The sequence below is a fragment of the Uloborus diversus genome, chromosome 10, assembly GCF_026930045.1.
Source record: "Uloborus diversus isolate 005 chromosome 10, Udiv.v.3.1, whole genome shotgun sequence".
NCBI classification, from domain to species: domain Eukaryota; kingdom Metazoa; phylum Arthropoda; class Arachnida; order Araneae; family Uloboridae; genus Uloborus; species Uloborus diversus.
Window position 1 is genome coordinate 32,208,966 of NC_072740.1, and position 16,997 is coordinate 32,225,962.

Genomic DNA, 16,997 nt, shown 5'->3' on the forward strand with positions numbered 1-16,997 from the left:
TATCCCTAATATAGCATTTGTCTAACAGTGATGAAAGGCAAGCAGATATCAATAGTTGTCAAGCTTTGTGGTAGACCAGCTGTAGAAAAGAAAAGTTCAACATGTTAGGATAGATACCCATTTTGGTTTCTAAATCTTGTGAATCGCAAGAATTTGATGATAATTAAGGACTATGTACTGAAATAGAAGAAAATTAATTTAAAGTACAGATTTCTACATTGTTCCGATCTGGATATTTTTTTAAATTTATATTTTAGCTATGGAAAAAATGTTAGGAGTAATCAAGGATTTTTCGAAATTTATATTTTAAAAATTAAAAATTGCATAAGCATTTAGGCATGTTTATAACTAAAGAACAGCGAATTTAAATATAATTGCAATTGCTTATACTTATAGCATTGAAACCTTGCGACTCCATTTGCCACACCTATTACATACACAGGGAATTTTGTAAATCAACAACCCCAAAGCCTGGAGGAGGCAATTTGTTGTTGTCAAAGATCATTCATAAATGGCCTATAGAATCCCTTGTGTCCATCTTGGTCGGAAGAAACGTTCCCCTGCAGCTTGGTTGGAACAAGCGCAGAAGAGCGGTACGCTTGACACAAGGCCATTGGTGTACATGTACCCTCTGTAACATGTTAAATTTTACAGAATGAAAGTGAGAGAATGGTCATTCTGGAAGTAGCAGCACCTATTGAGATTCAAAATTACTTCAAAAATAAAATGTTAGAATATTTTTACATAAAAATGAGAAAATCCGCAATTTTTTCTTCGAAACTCAAAGGGGGCCCTAGGGGGACGTGTTAATATTCATGGATTGACTTAAAATTTTGCAAGGATCATTTATTTGTGTAATGGAACAAATTGAGGGGGCGTCGCATAAAATATCTGCAACTTCAAAAATAAGGTCCACCCTAATATATATATATATATATATATATATATATATATATATATATATATAAATTCACATTTATTAAAAACTGAAGAGTGAACACTGACACAAAGCTAATGTTTACACTGAGGTGAATTTATTACATAAGTGGGGATTTAATTGTCACAGTTTAAAGTATAAATGCCTAAAAAAGCCAATAATTTAAAAATAAAAAATAATTAACTTTCTAAAAGCAATACAAAATGAAATGAAATTATATGTTTGCATGAAATTAATTTTATTTTAAAGCTAATGAAACAAAGATGCTGATAATGTTTTATCTTCCCCTTTTTAAAAACTTGACTTCATTAATTTTGGAAATGATCATGACTGATTTTTGTCAGCTTGATCAAACATTGATTTGATAAATCATATTTAACAATGTTTTAATATCATATGAGTTGAAAAGATAAACTCTCTCAATGTGTTTTAAATTTCCTTTTGCTGAAAATTTTTAAATTTTTCTTGCCTAAATAGTTTTAAGATTTTCAAATTATACATTGTTGAAGCAAGAAGGTGTTACAATTTTTTCTTTTGGAAACAATTGTAGCTAGTTATTGTACACATTGTTTAACTCTTGTTTAGTTACCTATTAGCTTTCTTCTTATTTAGTGAACTTGTGAGGGGAGGAGGGGTAGCCATCTTATAAGTCCTCCAGGAAGGCAATGTTCAAACAGAGTGTTCTTCATTGATGAAATAACAAAATAAACTTTGGTGATGTGGTGCCCACTGAGGGTCTTGATATTAATTATTATTAAATATATCTCAAGTGTTTAATCTTGACCATTTACTCGATTTTGTACTCTTAAATAGTTCTTTCTTTACCATTCACACTTATGCTCTCTGGAAGTTGTGCTACAATTCCTTATAATTTCCTCGCTATATATTCCTGTGTTGATCCACAGTACAAAAATTTCTTTCAAGATTTTTAATTTTGTTTCAGGTGTCTTCATGGGATTTGGTTTAAGCGGTGTTGTACCTGCTGTTCATTATTTAATTGCTGAAGGTTGGTTTCGAGCAGTATATCAGGCATCTTTTGGTTGGCTGTGTCTTATGGGCACACTATATATCATAGGAGCTCTATTTTATGCTCTCCGTGTTCCTGAACGTTTTTTTCCAGGCAAATGTGACATTTGGGTAAGTTAAATTTTATAATTTAAAATTTATGTAAAATGCACACTGTTATAATTTTTTAAGGGTTGGTGTTGAGTAATGTGATCTTGCAGTTATCACGTTGCAGGATCACTCTTTTTCTGCTAATAATAGTGAAAATATTCTCGCCACAAATTGCAACATCTGATTTCACTTTCTTCTAATCACTAAAGCACTTTCTATGAGACAAAACCACATTGTAAATTTGGCTTGTATCCAAGATGCTATTTCTAGATAATTTTCTTCAACAATCTATTCTTATCTATCCGGGATTGGAAATTTGCATACTAGATGTTGATAATAAGGGTGATTGCATTGTTGAATAAAAATAAAAACTTTAAAAAAATATTTGTTTGGGGAAAAAAAACTTTTCTTTCTGGGCCCACTAACACAAAGACTGCAAAACTACTCAAAGTATAAGTATCAGCTCAGAAATTCTGTTTGCGGCGAGCTGTGCTCTTGGTGTGCAATGAAATCCTGATTTAACGCTTACCATCTGACTAGTGATAAAAGAAGTACCAAGCAAAAACACGTAAAATTGAAGCCGGGGTTACAAATCAGAGCATATTGTATAAAAATTGACAGTTACTCAATGAACTGGTGAGATTTTTTTTTCCTTTTGTTATAATGCTTTTTGTTTTGAGCATTAATTTCATTTATAGCATGTTCTGTAGTTCCAATGTTAAAATTGACTTCTTGGCTGGCATTTGCAAATAAAAATTGTTTTTGAGTTTTTATGCTTTGAATCACAAGATCAGCAGTGGATATCAAATCCAACATGGGCCTTTACAGAGGAGGAAAGGGATGGCAGCTGCCTCCCCCCCCCTCTTCCAAAATAAAAATATTTAAAATAAAACTACAAAAAAGAAAAAGAAAACCTTTCAATTGACAGTTGCTTCAATTTCTAAAATTAAGTAACTTTGTCGCTGAGTTTGAAATGTATATGCAGTGAAGCACCGTTTATACGTTTTTCAAGGGACTGTATAAAAAAAGCCTATAAATGAAAAAAACTTGTAATAGGTAGACGTTAATATGTACTGGAGTCTGCAGAGACCAATATTAAGAATGTATAAATGATTAAAACGCATAAAAGAGAAACGTATAAACGGTGCTTCACTGTACATCTTCTTTGGAAGCTAATTGAAAAAGGAAAGTTATTGGTGATTACAGGTTTCTCACGGGCCCTCAAAAGTCCCTATAAAGGCCCTATTTTCAAGCATTGTTTGTTGGGGCCCCTCTAAAGGCCATATTTTGTAGTCAAAAACCCTAAAAATTAATCAAAGGCTCTGTTTTTTTTAGGACTTGTGTTGTTCTGTGTCAAAATCAACAAAAAAAAAAATTATTCAACTTGACTTCGCAGATTTTCATGAAACTTTTAGAAACCTTACTCTTTGACCTTTTTCAATGTATATTTTTTAAAAATTTATCTTTCATAAGTGGATCTATCATTCATAAATTTTTGGAATTTGTTAAACAACACTTTTTTAAAAAACTTGCCTGCTGTGTTTTAAATTGTTTAAATCAAGCGTTATGGGAGCAACAGAGTTGTATAATAACTCATTTTAAAGATACATGTCTTACATTAATTTTGTATACAGTTAACTCCCGTTTATCCGTGGAATAGGATGGGACAGTAACCATGGATAACCAAATTCGTGGATAATTTGCATAGTAAGTAGATGACAATATTTAGTCTATGAAATAGCATTAGATAGATCAGAGGCAGATCTAAAGGGAGCCCATGGCCCCTCCCAAAACCTTTAGATTGTAGGATTTTTTTAAGAAGAAAAAAATACAAACAAAAATATTATAAAATAACAAAACTTAACATATGAGTTTTACTTTAAAAGAAATTTAGATTTAATTGGGAGAGAAATTACATACCTCTCCTCAAAACAAAGCTATTTTATTTACATCATTTATTAATGTCAACTTTAGACATTAGGACAGTCTACAAATGCTGCTGTCCTTTGAGCACCTATCACTCAAGAGACCTTAGAGAGCCTCAATTTAAGTTTCATAGCTTTAATTTCGAAACTTTTCTGAAGGAGAGCCATTTATTCCCATGCTTCTCTACCAATGCAACAAAAGATAACTAAAAATTGATATCTATTTCTTCAAAGCAATAAATTACACATAAAGATTTTTTCCCAATTAACATTATCTAAAATTTTATAAATTCACCCTATTTTTGTTAGTTTTACATTGTAACTTCTTATAAAAACTTGAAGATGGAAAGAGGGGTGGTGATTTAAAAAAAAATCAATGGTCCGGGAGTGTTTGAGAGAGGTGACCCTAAGAACAAACATCCAAAGAAAGTTTGTTAAAAAAAAAAAATTGAATGGCCCCTCCCAAAAAGATCAGCAAGAGCTGCCCCTGAGATAGATCAATAAAATTTGCATCCTAACTAAAATGATAACATCGTATAAAAAATGTATGTAAAAGCTAAAAAAGGATCGCTCATTATAGCAAATGGATTTCACACATATGTGAGCAAATAATGCAAACAGATTAATTGAAACATATCAAACTAGTTACACCAAAAATGCGTAGGAGAAAGGAGGGAAGTTTTTTTGATCAAGGTAGGTGCAGTCACTAGATTATCCCTGTAAGTCGTATAGATCTAAAAATCAATCTAGTGTGGATTTAAAGCATTGAATAGTTTAGATCTAAAAATCAGGTTTCGAGGATCACGAAAGATTTAATGCTATTAAAAGGGAAGAGGAAGAACAAAAATAGTGATGTCTAGAAACAGGTTTTGCTCTAAGTTAAAATGTATGCATTTATCTACATTCAGTTAATCATTGCCAAAAAAAAAATATTTTTTTGAATGTGTGAAAGCCGGTGGGTAATCCACCCCGGGAATAATCAGGAGTTTAGTGTATAGCTTAATAATTTTCAGAAAAAGCTTTTCACAAAATTTAAAATTTAAAATGTCTTTTAAAATTTTTGAAAAAACTATGATCCTAAATGTGTATTTTAATGAATACATCCAACATGTTTCAGAGTAGGACTCTGAGTGATTCAGCAGTTACGGCAAATAGTGTTAGGCAATTTTTGCTTTCAAATGTTATATCTCATGTTTTCTGAAAGCAACGAGTTTTATAATTGCTCATTTTAAAGAGAATTATATTCATATTAGTTTGTAACTTGAATAATTTTTGAAAAAAAAAAAAAAATTTTTCAGGAAATTTCAAAACATAAAACCATTAAAAAATTTTGTGATAGTGTCCTTCAATTTTTTAAAAGTATCGTTTGATTTTTAATGCATATTCAGCCAAAACTAAAAAGTTTTAGCGAAAATTGCAGTAATGTTTTCTACATTTTTTGCTGTAACTGATGATCCTTTCATGGTCCCACTCTGAAATTCTCTGTATTTATTAAAGTACAATAAAAATCATGTGCTTTTTTCAAAAATTCGAAAGACACCATCTTTAAAATTTTTGAACTTCACATTTTAAGGAAAAAAAATCTCAACAATTACTCAAGTTACATAACCATATTAAATTAACGTACATGTAATTGTCTTTAAAATGAGCTATCATATAACTCTATAGCTCCCGTAGAAATTAAGTTATAAGTTAACTGCTGTCAAATAAAAAAAGTGCATTTTAACCTATTTCAAAACTACTCATCAATTATAAATGATAGATAAAAAAAAGTACATACAAATAAATTTTAGACATCAAACGGAATTGGTGTGAAGTGGCCCTAAATTTTTAAAACTGCTTTGAAAAGGCCATATAAATGCCGTATTTTTTTTAATCTGCTGGAAGTGTGGGAACCCTCAATTAGTTGGGTTAATACCGCTATCATTTTAGAATGACATTGCTTCCAATATCTTGGAGGGAGGGGGGGAGGTGGCAATAAACTACTCCCCTGATTGCTCAAATGGTGAGCCTGCCCAGGGGTGTTCTGGACTTAAATCTTAGGTAAGATGAAAACTCTCAATTTGCTGAATAGAACTCGAAATTTTGCCGATTAATGATAATTTTACCCAATAGAACTTATACTTTTACTGAATGATGATATTTTTGCCGAATCATGAGATAAAATCTGCCGAATTAGAAAAATCTTGGGAGGTTACAGTGACCTCCCATTGGGACTTCCTTTGGCCTGCCCCCCCCCCCCCCCTCCAGTTGAGCTCGATCCGCCTTAGAAATCCAATATTGAAGGAATTATGGATGTGACAAAACGCTCTGTATGCATTATTAATTTCTGGAAGACATCCAAGATGAAGAAGGATAGCAGTTCTATTCCTCAATTCTCCTGAATTAATATTGCATGTAAGAAGAGTTTCTTTTGATTGTTCAAGGGACAGAGTAAGGTGGGGTACAATGTTATAATATTAAAGTAAAAAAAACAAAAAACTAGAATGTAGCATCGTAAATATTGTTTTAATCAGTCTATTTTCGGCATGGAAATACACTATAACAATCCCTCTATGTATAAAATTATTTAAGCAGGAACATTTTTAGACATTATTAATAACTACTTAATGTAAATTGCACTTTAATTAAACCAGTCGATTGTAACGCTTAACACAGTATCTGAAGTACTGTATTACAGGGTAAAGAACACCATGTTACAACATAAGAATAAAATAGAGAAAATAACAATAAGAGAAAAGTAAACATTTCTAACAAATATTAAATTTCATTATATTGTTTGGGAATGTATAGACATTGGTCTTTCTTGCTGTAATATTTACAATAGGAACCACAATTTTATTATCCTCTAACGATATCATCGCCATATCGGGTTCAATAGGAAAGCAGAAATGATAATCAACTTTGCCACTTCTAGGTCAACAGCTAATGTCATATTCATCCTCAATGTTAGTCAGTAATATTTCAGTACAGTGTCACACAGTGCCCTGAGAGGCAAACCGAATAGAAAATTCCAGTGGGTCTTTTTAGTTATGCTTACAAAAAACTACTACCAACTAAACATACAGAAAAAAGGAGAAAAACTACATCACTAACCTAAGTATAATATGCTGTGAAAGAAATAAACTTTAAAAAAATGTTTTCAGAATTTGATCACACAGAAACCTTTTATGTTGTTTGTTATTTTTTAAATGAGATACAAACTGTGGCATAGATCAGGACTCTCCAACCTATGGCCCGCGGGCCAAATCCGGCCCTTGAGCAGATTTTTTCCGGCCCGTGGGAAACTAACAAACTAAAAACAAATTTGTTTTTATTTGATTATATATTTCTTTTTAAGCATTTAAAAAGAAAACTAAGCCAAAAAAAATCTAAAAAACCAGTACTAAGCATGATATAGCCAGAGGGGGAGGGGAGGCATGAAGGGGCAACTGCCTCTCCCTAGAGGAGAGTCTTAATTTTCACTTTTCTCTTTAAAGTCACCAACTATAGCATTTTTTTAGACTTTAATTTCAAAATTTTTCTGAATGATAGTTGCTTACCTGTTCTTTACCCCTCATTTGACCAAAAATATCCTTAAATGGTGTTTTGGTGATTTTAATTTCAAACGTTTTCCAGGAAGAGATTCCGACGGGCCCTTTTCAAACCTCTCAACATATATAGCTTAAAATTGCGTTTTTGCAACTTTACTATCAAAAAAATTAGAGGAACTACTCCTGAATTCTGCCCATTCTTCTAGCACTATCAAAGATAGCCTAAAATGTGTATATAGAACTTCATTCCCAAAACATTTCTGAAGAGAGTATCTGAACCCCTTCCTCATTTTTCTTAACATCACAAATCACCAAAGATAATCTGAAATTGCATTTTCAAAACTAATTTGTGAGGAGGAAAAACCTTTGACTTCTCCAAACATAAATAACCCAAGTTGACTTCATTTTTGAAAAAAAAAAAAAAAAAAAAGAGAGAATTGCAACCCCTCTTTTCCTTAATTTTTCTGAAATTGCTTGAAAATGCGAATTTTTATGCAAATTTTGGATTTTTTTTTTTTTTTCAAAAATTCTAAAATTGCGTTTTTAAGACTTCAATTTGGAAAACTTTTCGGGTATATGACTAGACCCACTCATCTCAGTCTTCGGATTCAAAGATAGCATAAGACATTTAAAGACTCATAACTTGTGGTATCTACCTTTTCTTCAAAGCAATAAATTTCACATAAAATTTCTCAGTATTAAACTTATCTTACATTTTATAAATTCACTCAATTTTTTAAATAAATTAAATTTTAGTAGGAAATTAAAATTAAGATGGAAAAGGGCTGAAGCTTCAAGTCTTTGCCTGGCCTCGAAAAAACAAAGAAACACTGGGGGAAGGGGCAGCTAAAAACCACCATCTTGTTGTACCTTGGTTAGCTCATCCTAAACGTGAATCCTGGCTACACTCACGCTACTGAACACTTATTTGAAATTAAAAAAAAAAAATGTGAGATAGGGAGGGATGGCTAGTGTTAACTATACCATCTGAGCTGAAATATTGTTGTATTGTTGGCCTGCCTTGCCTCCAAAAATTTACTATGTGGTCCTTGAGCAAAAAAGGTTGGAGATCCCTGGCATAACTCCTTAAAAATGGCTGCTTGTGAGGTTATTTCAGTAGATCTCAAAGGTGAAAATGCACCATGAATGTAAAATATGTCTTATGTGCAGAAAGTACAGAATCATTAATGAGAAGCAGTAGCGGATTTTAATCCCCTCCTCCCCCCCCCCAAGGACAAAATAATTTAGCTTTTTTATTTATTATTCTTAATTGACTATATTTTAGCTTTTTAAAAAGAACACAAAATAAATGCAGCATATTTTGAATAAAAGCATTTTTCTTGGCTAAAGAAGTAATTCTGGAGTCAGAGGCCAGAGCTGCAAAATACATCTAACACACTGGTTTCGAATGCGAGAAAACGTATTGTCACAATTTGTCCAGTATTTCTTCTTTGATGGAATCAGTAGTTACGAGTTTTAATAAGATGTGTGGACGTGTCTAACAGAGTCATTTCCATTCTGGAAACTATTTGCGAGATAATAGATTTCTTTTTTCAGCTTATAAAAATTTAAAATTAAAGAAATCATTGCAAAACTATTATTATATTAATAGAATTTCCATTATATTCCATAGAATTTCCATCAAATGGCAGTATATCAATCTGTCACCTCAAATGTCTCATGGCTTTAAAAACAAATCAGTTACTGCTTTGAATTTTTGCAAAGAAACAGCTTCTGAATTGGTCAATAAAACTTGTGTGTTATGAAGCTATGATTTTCTTAATTACATACTATTTTATAATTAAAATATAAATTAATTTATAAAAACTCAAATGAGGTATGGGTTTGTTTTAAGAACCTTAACCTTACCCTTGTATTATAATCATTATGATAATGTTCCTAATTAAAACCATTTTATAGCAGCTCGGTGAAATTATATTGGGTTTAGTATTTAATTCGCTTGAAATGTAAAGATATTTTATGTCCACATTCAAATTAAGAGTAGGGGTAAGTGGTGTACCTCGGACATATGTGTACCTTGGACCTAGGCTGATTATAGCTCTGCTTATTAAAATATTTGAAAGGCAACATGTGTAGTTAAAGTATTTGTCACTAGACGTCTCAGTGCATACTATTATGTTTTGTTGAAATCTCTCATCTGATTGAAGTATTATTGAAAAAAGAAATATACCATTCAAAAGTAAGTTTTCCCAGATACTTTTATGTATTTTTTATTATGAAACATATACCGTATATACTCGCGTATAAGTCGAGAAATTTTGTCCAAAAAATGAGATCAAAGGTAGGGGAGTCGACTTATACGCGGGTCAAATTTTCCGAAAATTTTTTTCCGATCAACGAGAGCTGGGAAGCTACGAGAAATGCCGATGTGCGGTTACAGGTAGTTGCTGATAAGTTGATTGTGTGAAATAGTAAACTTATTCAAAAATAATAACTTAAAAAACCTAAATAATACACATAAATAAAGATAATTTTATTCTTCTTTATTAAGGATCAAATCAGCAATTAAAAAATATCGTGAAATATATGAAAATATTTATCGTCAACAGTCACGCCATTCAGACTGAGAGTGCGTTCGACGAGCACGACCGGGAGCGACCGGTTAGTGAATCACGTGACAGCTAATGATCACGTGCTCAAATCAACCAATCAACTGCTTAGAATGGTAACCGCTGCGGTAACCGGTTGATCATAGAACGCCGCGGTTAGTAACTGGTTACTTATCGGTTTACCGGTGAGGTTCGTCGAACGCAACCTCTGATATCATTGACGATTCTGCAGCCGCCGAGGTGTACGATGACGCGGTGATGACGGAAGCGGACTTTAATGAACTTTTTTTTGGCGTCCGACTCGGAATCCGAGTTTGAAGGCTTTTAGAAATGTTTTCCTATTTAATTCCTATTTTATTTGTAAATAAATGTGTTCATTATTTTGAAATTTCTTTGAAAATAATTCGCGATGTTTTTGGAAAGTATGGGAGTCGACTTATACGCGGGTTTTAGATTTTTTCTGGATTTTTTTCTCTGAAAAAGGGGGGGTCGACTTATACGCGAGATCGACCTATACGCGAGTATATACGGTATTGTTTATTCTGAAATGAAGGTCATGCATTATACAGTCTTGTTCTAGCTATAACACCATGTGCTAGAAACAAAGTTAGTCCTAACTGTAACATAATGGTCAGCTATTTTGTTTTTTATAAACAAGTAGTGTACCTCGAACCCAATACAAGTGGTGTACCTTGGACTGGTCCAAGGTACACACTTCTGCATAGTTATTACAACTCCTAAAATTTCATGTTCTCCAGTTTGTTGGAATAGTTGGACGAGCATTCCCACTGTCCTTCACATTATCAAATATAATTAATGTCTTTAAAGTCACTAGCTTATATATACTGAATGAAAATATTTCTCAAGATTTTGATTTCCTCCTTTCAAATGTCACTGATCTCTCAATGCAAAAGTAACAAGAAAATAACACACAAAATTATTTTACTGGTGTGTCAACATCTGAAGCTAGTATTTATTTGCCAAGAATTGTCACTCCTGAAGAAATAAGGCCATATCCAAGGACACTACCAAGAAAACGATTTCATAGGGGGAGACCTAAAAGAAAGTCTTGTATTTTGACCGACACACCCGAGAAAGAGCGTCTTGAAATAGAAAATTCTAAAATGGCAATGAAAAAAGTAAAGCAAACTAAGATAGTAAAACCCCCTACCAAGTCAGCTGAAAGAAAAATTTATTATTCCTCAAAGTCTGAATTGAGAATATTGAAGATTTATATGAGGATACCAATATTTTTTTTAGATCATTTTAATGAGCTAGAAGATCCAAATAATGTCAATATTCAGATTGGTGGTTTTTGTATTGGTGAAATTCGCTGGCAAAAAAACTCAAATATTTTCCTGCAGAGATTATTTCTATTGCTGATGATGGACACGAAATTAAATATCTGAAAAAAGAACCAAACTGTCAGAAGTTCACCAGAGAAGATCCTACAATTTATGAAGTTGACAAAAAGGATATCATATTCAAGTTACCACACCCAATACTAACTGGTGGATCTGAAAGGCAGCTCGAGAAGTTAACATTTAGAATTGACTTATCCGATTAGAATCTTAATTAGAAATAAGTGTAGCTTAAAAAAATAATCCTTAGTATGGTTTTCAGAAGCTAGAGCGTCTGGTTATTTTATTAAAAAAGTGAACTGTAATAAGATCTAAATTTTTATTTATCTTTGAAACAAATAAAATATGTATTTCTAAAATTATGTGTGGTTTACTGATTAATAAAAAGTGATGTTCTTACTGAAACTCATGTTTTCTTTACCTGTTAATCATTGATCCAAGGTACACCATCCTAAGACCCAAGGTACACCACCGGTGGTGTACCTCGGTACTAATTGCATTCTTCTGTTTTTTCTTAAAAATGTAATTGAAATAAGTTAAATAAATTTTTAAGATAATTATATGTTGTGTAAAAAATCATAAAGTTTTGACTAAAGGTATTTGTATTTAGATTTGGCAAATAATTATGAAATTAAAAATTGAAAAATGAAAATAGGTCCGAGGTACCCCACCTTCCCCTATATTTGCGCGTAATATTTATGTAGCTAAAAGTATATTAATTGGCCTTAAGTGATCCTAAAAAACAAGCGCTTAAAGTCATGAAAACTTGGTATGAAACTTTGTATGTGGGGGGGGGGGATTCAATTTATGGGCCCCCTCAAAAATCATTTTTGTATCCGCCCCAATGAGAAGCAACAGTCACTAATTAGTGAGAACACAATACAGTTCAAGAATCTTATAATGGGTAAGTGACAAATGCTTTAAAAGTAATTAGAATTACATCTACAGAATGATTTGAAATGTCATTATTAAAGTAGTATCGGTTTGCGTAAAAATTGAATTATTATGCTGATGTAATTATAATTTCTGTAAAAGGGCATACCCATTATAAAAATTCCCATCATTAACTGATTGAACTTTATTTTGTGCCTTTAACTAAGGACATTTGCCTCTAATCAATGATGCTGTGTGTTTCATCTATCACTTTAATAGCATTTGTAGGATATATCTCTGTTATTCTGATCTACAAGAGCTGTATCCAGCAATAGAATAATGACTTTAATTAGCTATAAATAAATTTATGTGTGTTAAGAGTAGTAAAAGAAAAAAAAAATGTAACCTTTAGTATTCTCCAAGTTTCTTAAAATTTTCAACTTTTCTTTTTATCATAATGTTTGAATGTTACAAAATCACCAATATTTGATCAGCTATGTTAGTTATAAGAGTCAGTTTGCATTTTCTTCTGCTTACCCAGATTCAATATGTTCTCATAGATCATTGAATGGTAAGTGTTCACTTTACCTTTTGAACAGCTACTTGAATAACATCCAATATTTTTTTCCTTAATTGAGCATGAAGACTCCTGTTCTTCTTACTAGCTAATGTCTTCTAACTTTTACATATTAAGTCATGTTTCTATGGTATATAGTCTGTGTCAGTTGAGATAGCTGGGTTACCTTCATAGTGGTAAAAGTTTTTGGGAATAAACATGTTAAAATTGAGAAAAAGTGAGATAGATTTTTTTTTTTTTTTGCCCCAAAACATTCCTGGCATCATAGAGCGCAGGCACCATAGTGTGAAATATGGCGCCATCACAATATAACTGCTTCTTATCAATATACTTCCTTATATCGAAACTTGTTCTGTGGTGATATGTTTATGAAAGAATATCCCTTGACTTATAATAGCTGAAAGCATATGAATAAATGGGGTGAGTGATAATTTAAATCTACAGGATGATTTACAGTACATTTGATTTTCTTACCCGGTATCTTATTTTTCTCATTTTTAAAGCAAAGGGTCTTGTTGAAAACTCAGTATTCTTCTCCTTGTCCATAATAGATTATTTTGAAGACTGAAATTGGTATGAAAGGTCACTACATAAAGTAAATGGTCAAACCTTTTTGCATATTCTACTGTATTTAGTTGTATTTTATTTAAATATGTCAAAGCCACAAATGAAAAAACAAGTGAGCTTTTTGTATTTGAAAATTTTCTTAAAGTTGGCTATTGATTTATGTTCTTCTGTTTATATATTTGGACATTTTATATTAGATGCAAATATTTTTAGTAATTATACAATTACTCATTTATTTATTTATTTATTTCAGTTCCATAGCCATCAAATATTTCATATTTTAGTTATTGCTGCTGCTTGTGTACACTATCACGGAATTACCGAAATGGCTATGTATCGTTTAACAATGGGCGATTGTGCTGAAGAACCACCAGAATATTTTTCTCTGTATTGACAACGATTTCTGTTTTGTTATTTTAAAGGAAATAAATGATATTTTTTGTTAATAGGATAGACCTATTTTTACAAAGCATTCAGATATTTTGTTTCACATCACAGTGCTTTTATTTAAAATCAGATTTTGAGAGCTGTAAGTCAATTTTTGTAAAATTTGCTGTTTGCTGTGATTGAAACATGTAGCTTGTCATGTTTCTGCCTTAAGAAATGTGTGATTTACATCACACAAAATAGGAAATTCTGAAAACGTAACCAGAATGTGACCCCCAAATATGTAATAAAGTATGTTTCTATGTTATATGTTAGTTGAAACTTTTATGAATGTTTTTGATGAATAATAAATTGTTGTGAAAGCAGTATTCATTTTTTTTGAGCTAATAAAGAATTATATGTTTCTTACAGTATAACATTTAATCCAATTGAGAATTACAAGTTCAATTCAACTGTTGCTTTTAAGTCTCCTACTTTTGAAAGTAATTTTAATATTTTTCAATCATTTAAAGCATAAAAAGTAATTGTGTAAAAATAAATTAATTCTATTACCTCCACTTAAAAAATCTACACTTCATTTAAATTAATAAAACTATATACTACAAATATTTATTTCCAGTTTAGTTATCTAAATCAAAAGATTCCAAAATGGAGATTAAGTTTGGGCTGGCAAACTGTGCAATGAACTAAAAAGAAAAGCCTTTGAACTCGAGCAGTCTGACAAAAACAGTGGAAGATGCATTTTTCTGACCTCAAGCAGTACTTTAGAATTAACATAATAGAATTAATTGGAAAATTTTTAAGTCTTCTAAATCTTTATTGTAAAATTAGGAGTAGATTTTAATGTAGTTACAAATAAATCATGCAGTCTTGAAAAATGCAACTTAAAGCAATATTTCAATTACATTATTACTTGTGTTGTCCACAAATGATGTCACACTTTGAGGGGCAGAAAGAGGGTTCATGAAGTTGAGAGTTTATGACAAGCAGAAGGGAGGGCACTGTAAGAAGTGTGAAACACATTGTTTTAAAGCAATATGCTTATGAAAAACTGACATGTGACGAGGGGAGGGGTATGAAATGAATTAAAGAGGGGCTCAACCGAACCAAGCACTGCAACCAGAGGTCTATTGTACTAGCCCCCAAACAGAAGTCTTAAAACAGACCAGTAGCTGAAGCAAAATTCAGCTAACACCTAATAGGAATATCATGAATCTCGCACGGTTCAAGCAAATTATGACCAAGGTGGGTTCAAACCTATAGCCAGGAAACACTTTACAGTCACACAGGGCGTGACTAATAGTCTCCTCTTTAAAGAGGTAACCTCTGCAAATTGGATCATTACTGACACCCAATATAGCAAGGTGCAGCTTTAAGGTGTAAAGATCTGTAAGAAGACCAAAAACCTTCCTAATACTAATTTTGTTAAGAAGCCCATGGGCGTCGCGGCCGGGGGGGTCCAAGGGGTCCGCCCCCCATGTTTGAAAATCGGACCCCCCCCCAATGTTTGAAAATCGGACCCCCCCCCCCAATGTTTGAAAATCGGACCCCCCCCCCCCATGTTTGAAAATCGGACCCCCCCCCCCATGTTTGAAAATCGGACCCCCTCGATAATTGTCAAGATAAAATTCATTATTTTGAGGAAATTTATTTTGCTTTGAAGACTTTAAACAGTTGCATAATACATAATTTACCATATTAAATCATATCAATCAAAACGAAATGAACATCGAAAAAAATGAACTAAAAAAACAAAATAGGTGATGTGTATAGTGAACGGAAAGTCGGAAAGTGAACTTCCAGTGACAAACCATTGTTCTGCACTCTGCGCACACTAGCTTCTTCAGTGGAGGATGCTAGAAAGGGGACACCTCCCGAGTGCTATGTCAACCATCCATAGTCGTGTCGCCGGCCTCCCCAGCTTGAAAGTCATTCCAGCGTATTTGTTGCTATTTAGGGGAAACGACGGGATAACTAAGATACTGAAACTAGATGGGCAACTCTCCTCCCCCCTTTTTTACGACTTTCGTGCTAATAAGTCAACAGAAGTCAGACGGGGATCTGAGTTTCTGCCCCTTTCTTTCTTATCTCGTTTCTCGGCGCTTCCAGGTTTCTGTTTTGCGCTTTGCAATGTTTGTTTCTCCGATTCGATTCAATTTATAGCGACCCCGATGTTACCCAAACAAAATGAGACACCAGACCTCTTTGGCGGTTTTTTGCAGCTGGCAACAACACTCTGGCCAAAGGATGCACAAAAATTTAGAAGACCAAAGGTTAAGTTTGGGGTAGAAAAGGAAAGGACGTGTCATGTGTTTGACATTATTCAACACGTGGCTTCAAAGTACCTTACCGAAGCGCGGGTTTCTCAAATGTGTTTGCGGCATCTCAAATTTGACTAAAAAAGCGTTACGTTACAAAAGAAAAAAAAGAGGAGTCTAAAATTTAACGTACAATTTCAAAAGCAAATCGTAAGCCAGCATAACGATGGATACTCTGATGTCACTTCCGATAGACCAACGAAAAAAGAAGCGCAAGATGAAAATAAAGAAAAAAAAAAAAAAAGACTGAAATAAAAGGAGCTTCCCTATTGGGAAACGTTCCGACAAAAATAAAGATAATTTCATGTGGTCTTTTTGGTTTCCTTGAGAGTAGGTGACCTGAAGAGCGCTCCTATTTTGGTAAAAATACTTTTTTTTTTTTTTACATATTCGATTACGGCTATGGAGATGTGGCTTGAAACGGGGAAAATGTAGCAAACCTTCTACATCAAATGAATCTGAGCAATTTTCAACTACTAAATCATCATCAACATCCACGGAACCATCTTCAAAAAGTCAAAAGACCGTGATAGCTAAGTACCATTCTGTTTAGTGTAATACATGCAGGGGGTCCCCGATTTTATACTATTCAGATGGGGTTACTTCTCGATTTTTCGAATGAAAATTCCTAATTACCCACATCACTACATCTGATGAGAATATCTTTTTAATGCAATATTTCACAAAAAACTACTCGAAGTTTGAAGACTCGTCAGACAAAATTTTCTGGGAAAGGAAAGTTTATGAAAGTTCACAGTGACCTCCAATCGAGTAGCCCCTGAATTCCTGCTAATCAGGTATGCTTTACAGTCAATATTTTGACATTATGAGTC

General features: G+C 32.8%; 1 protein-coding gene across 1 annotated transcript in view; it reads left to right on the top strand.

Annotated features, from left to right (window-relative positions):
* The window catches only part of LOC129231549 (adiponectin receptor protein-like), a 56,656-nt gene extending 42,450 nt beyond the window's left edge, over positions 1-14,206 (top strand). Inside the window, exons 6-7 of the mRNA XM_054865902.1 lie at positions 1,881-2,074; positions 13,713-14,206. Coding sequence (XP_054721877.1) covers positions 1,881-2,074; positions 13,713-13,853 — 335 coding nt within the window. The 3' untranslated portion in view covers positions 13,854-14,206. The remainder of the gene's footprint in view (positions 1-1,880; positions 2,075-13,712) is intronic.
* Positions 14,207-16,997: the final 2,791 nt, after the last annotated feature.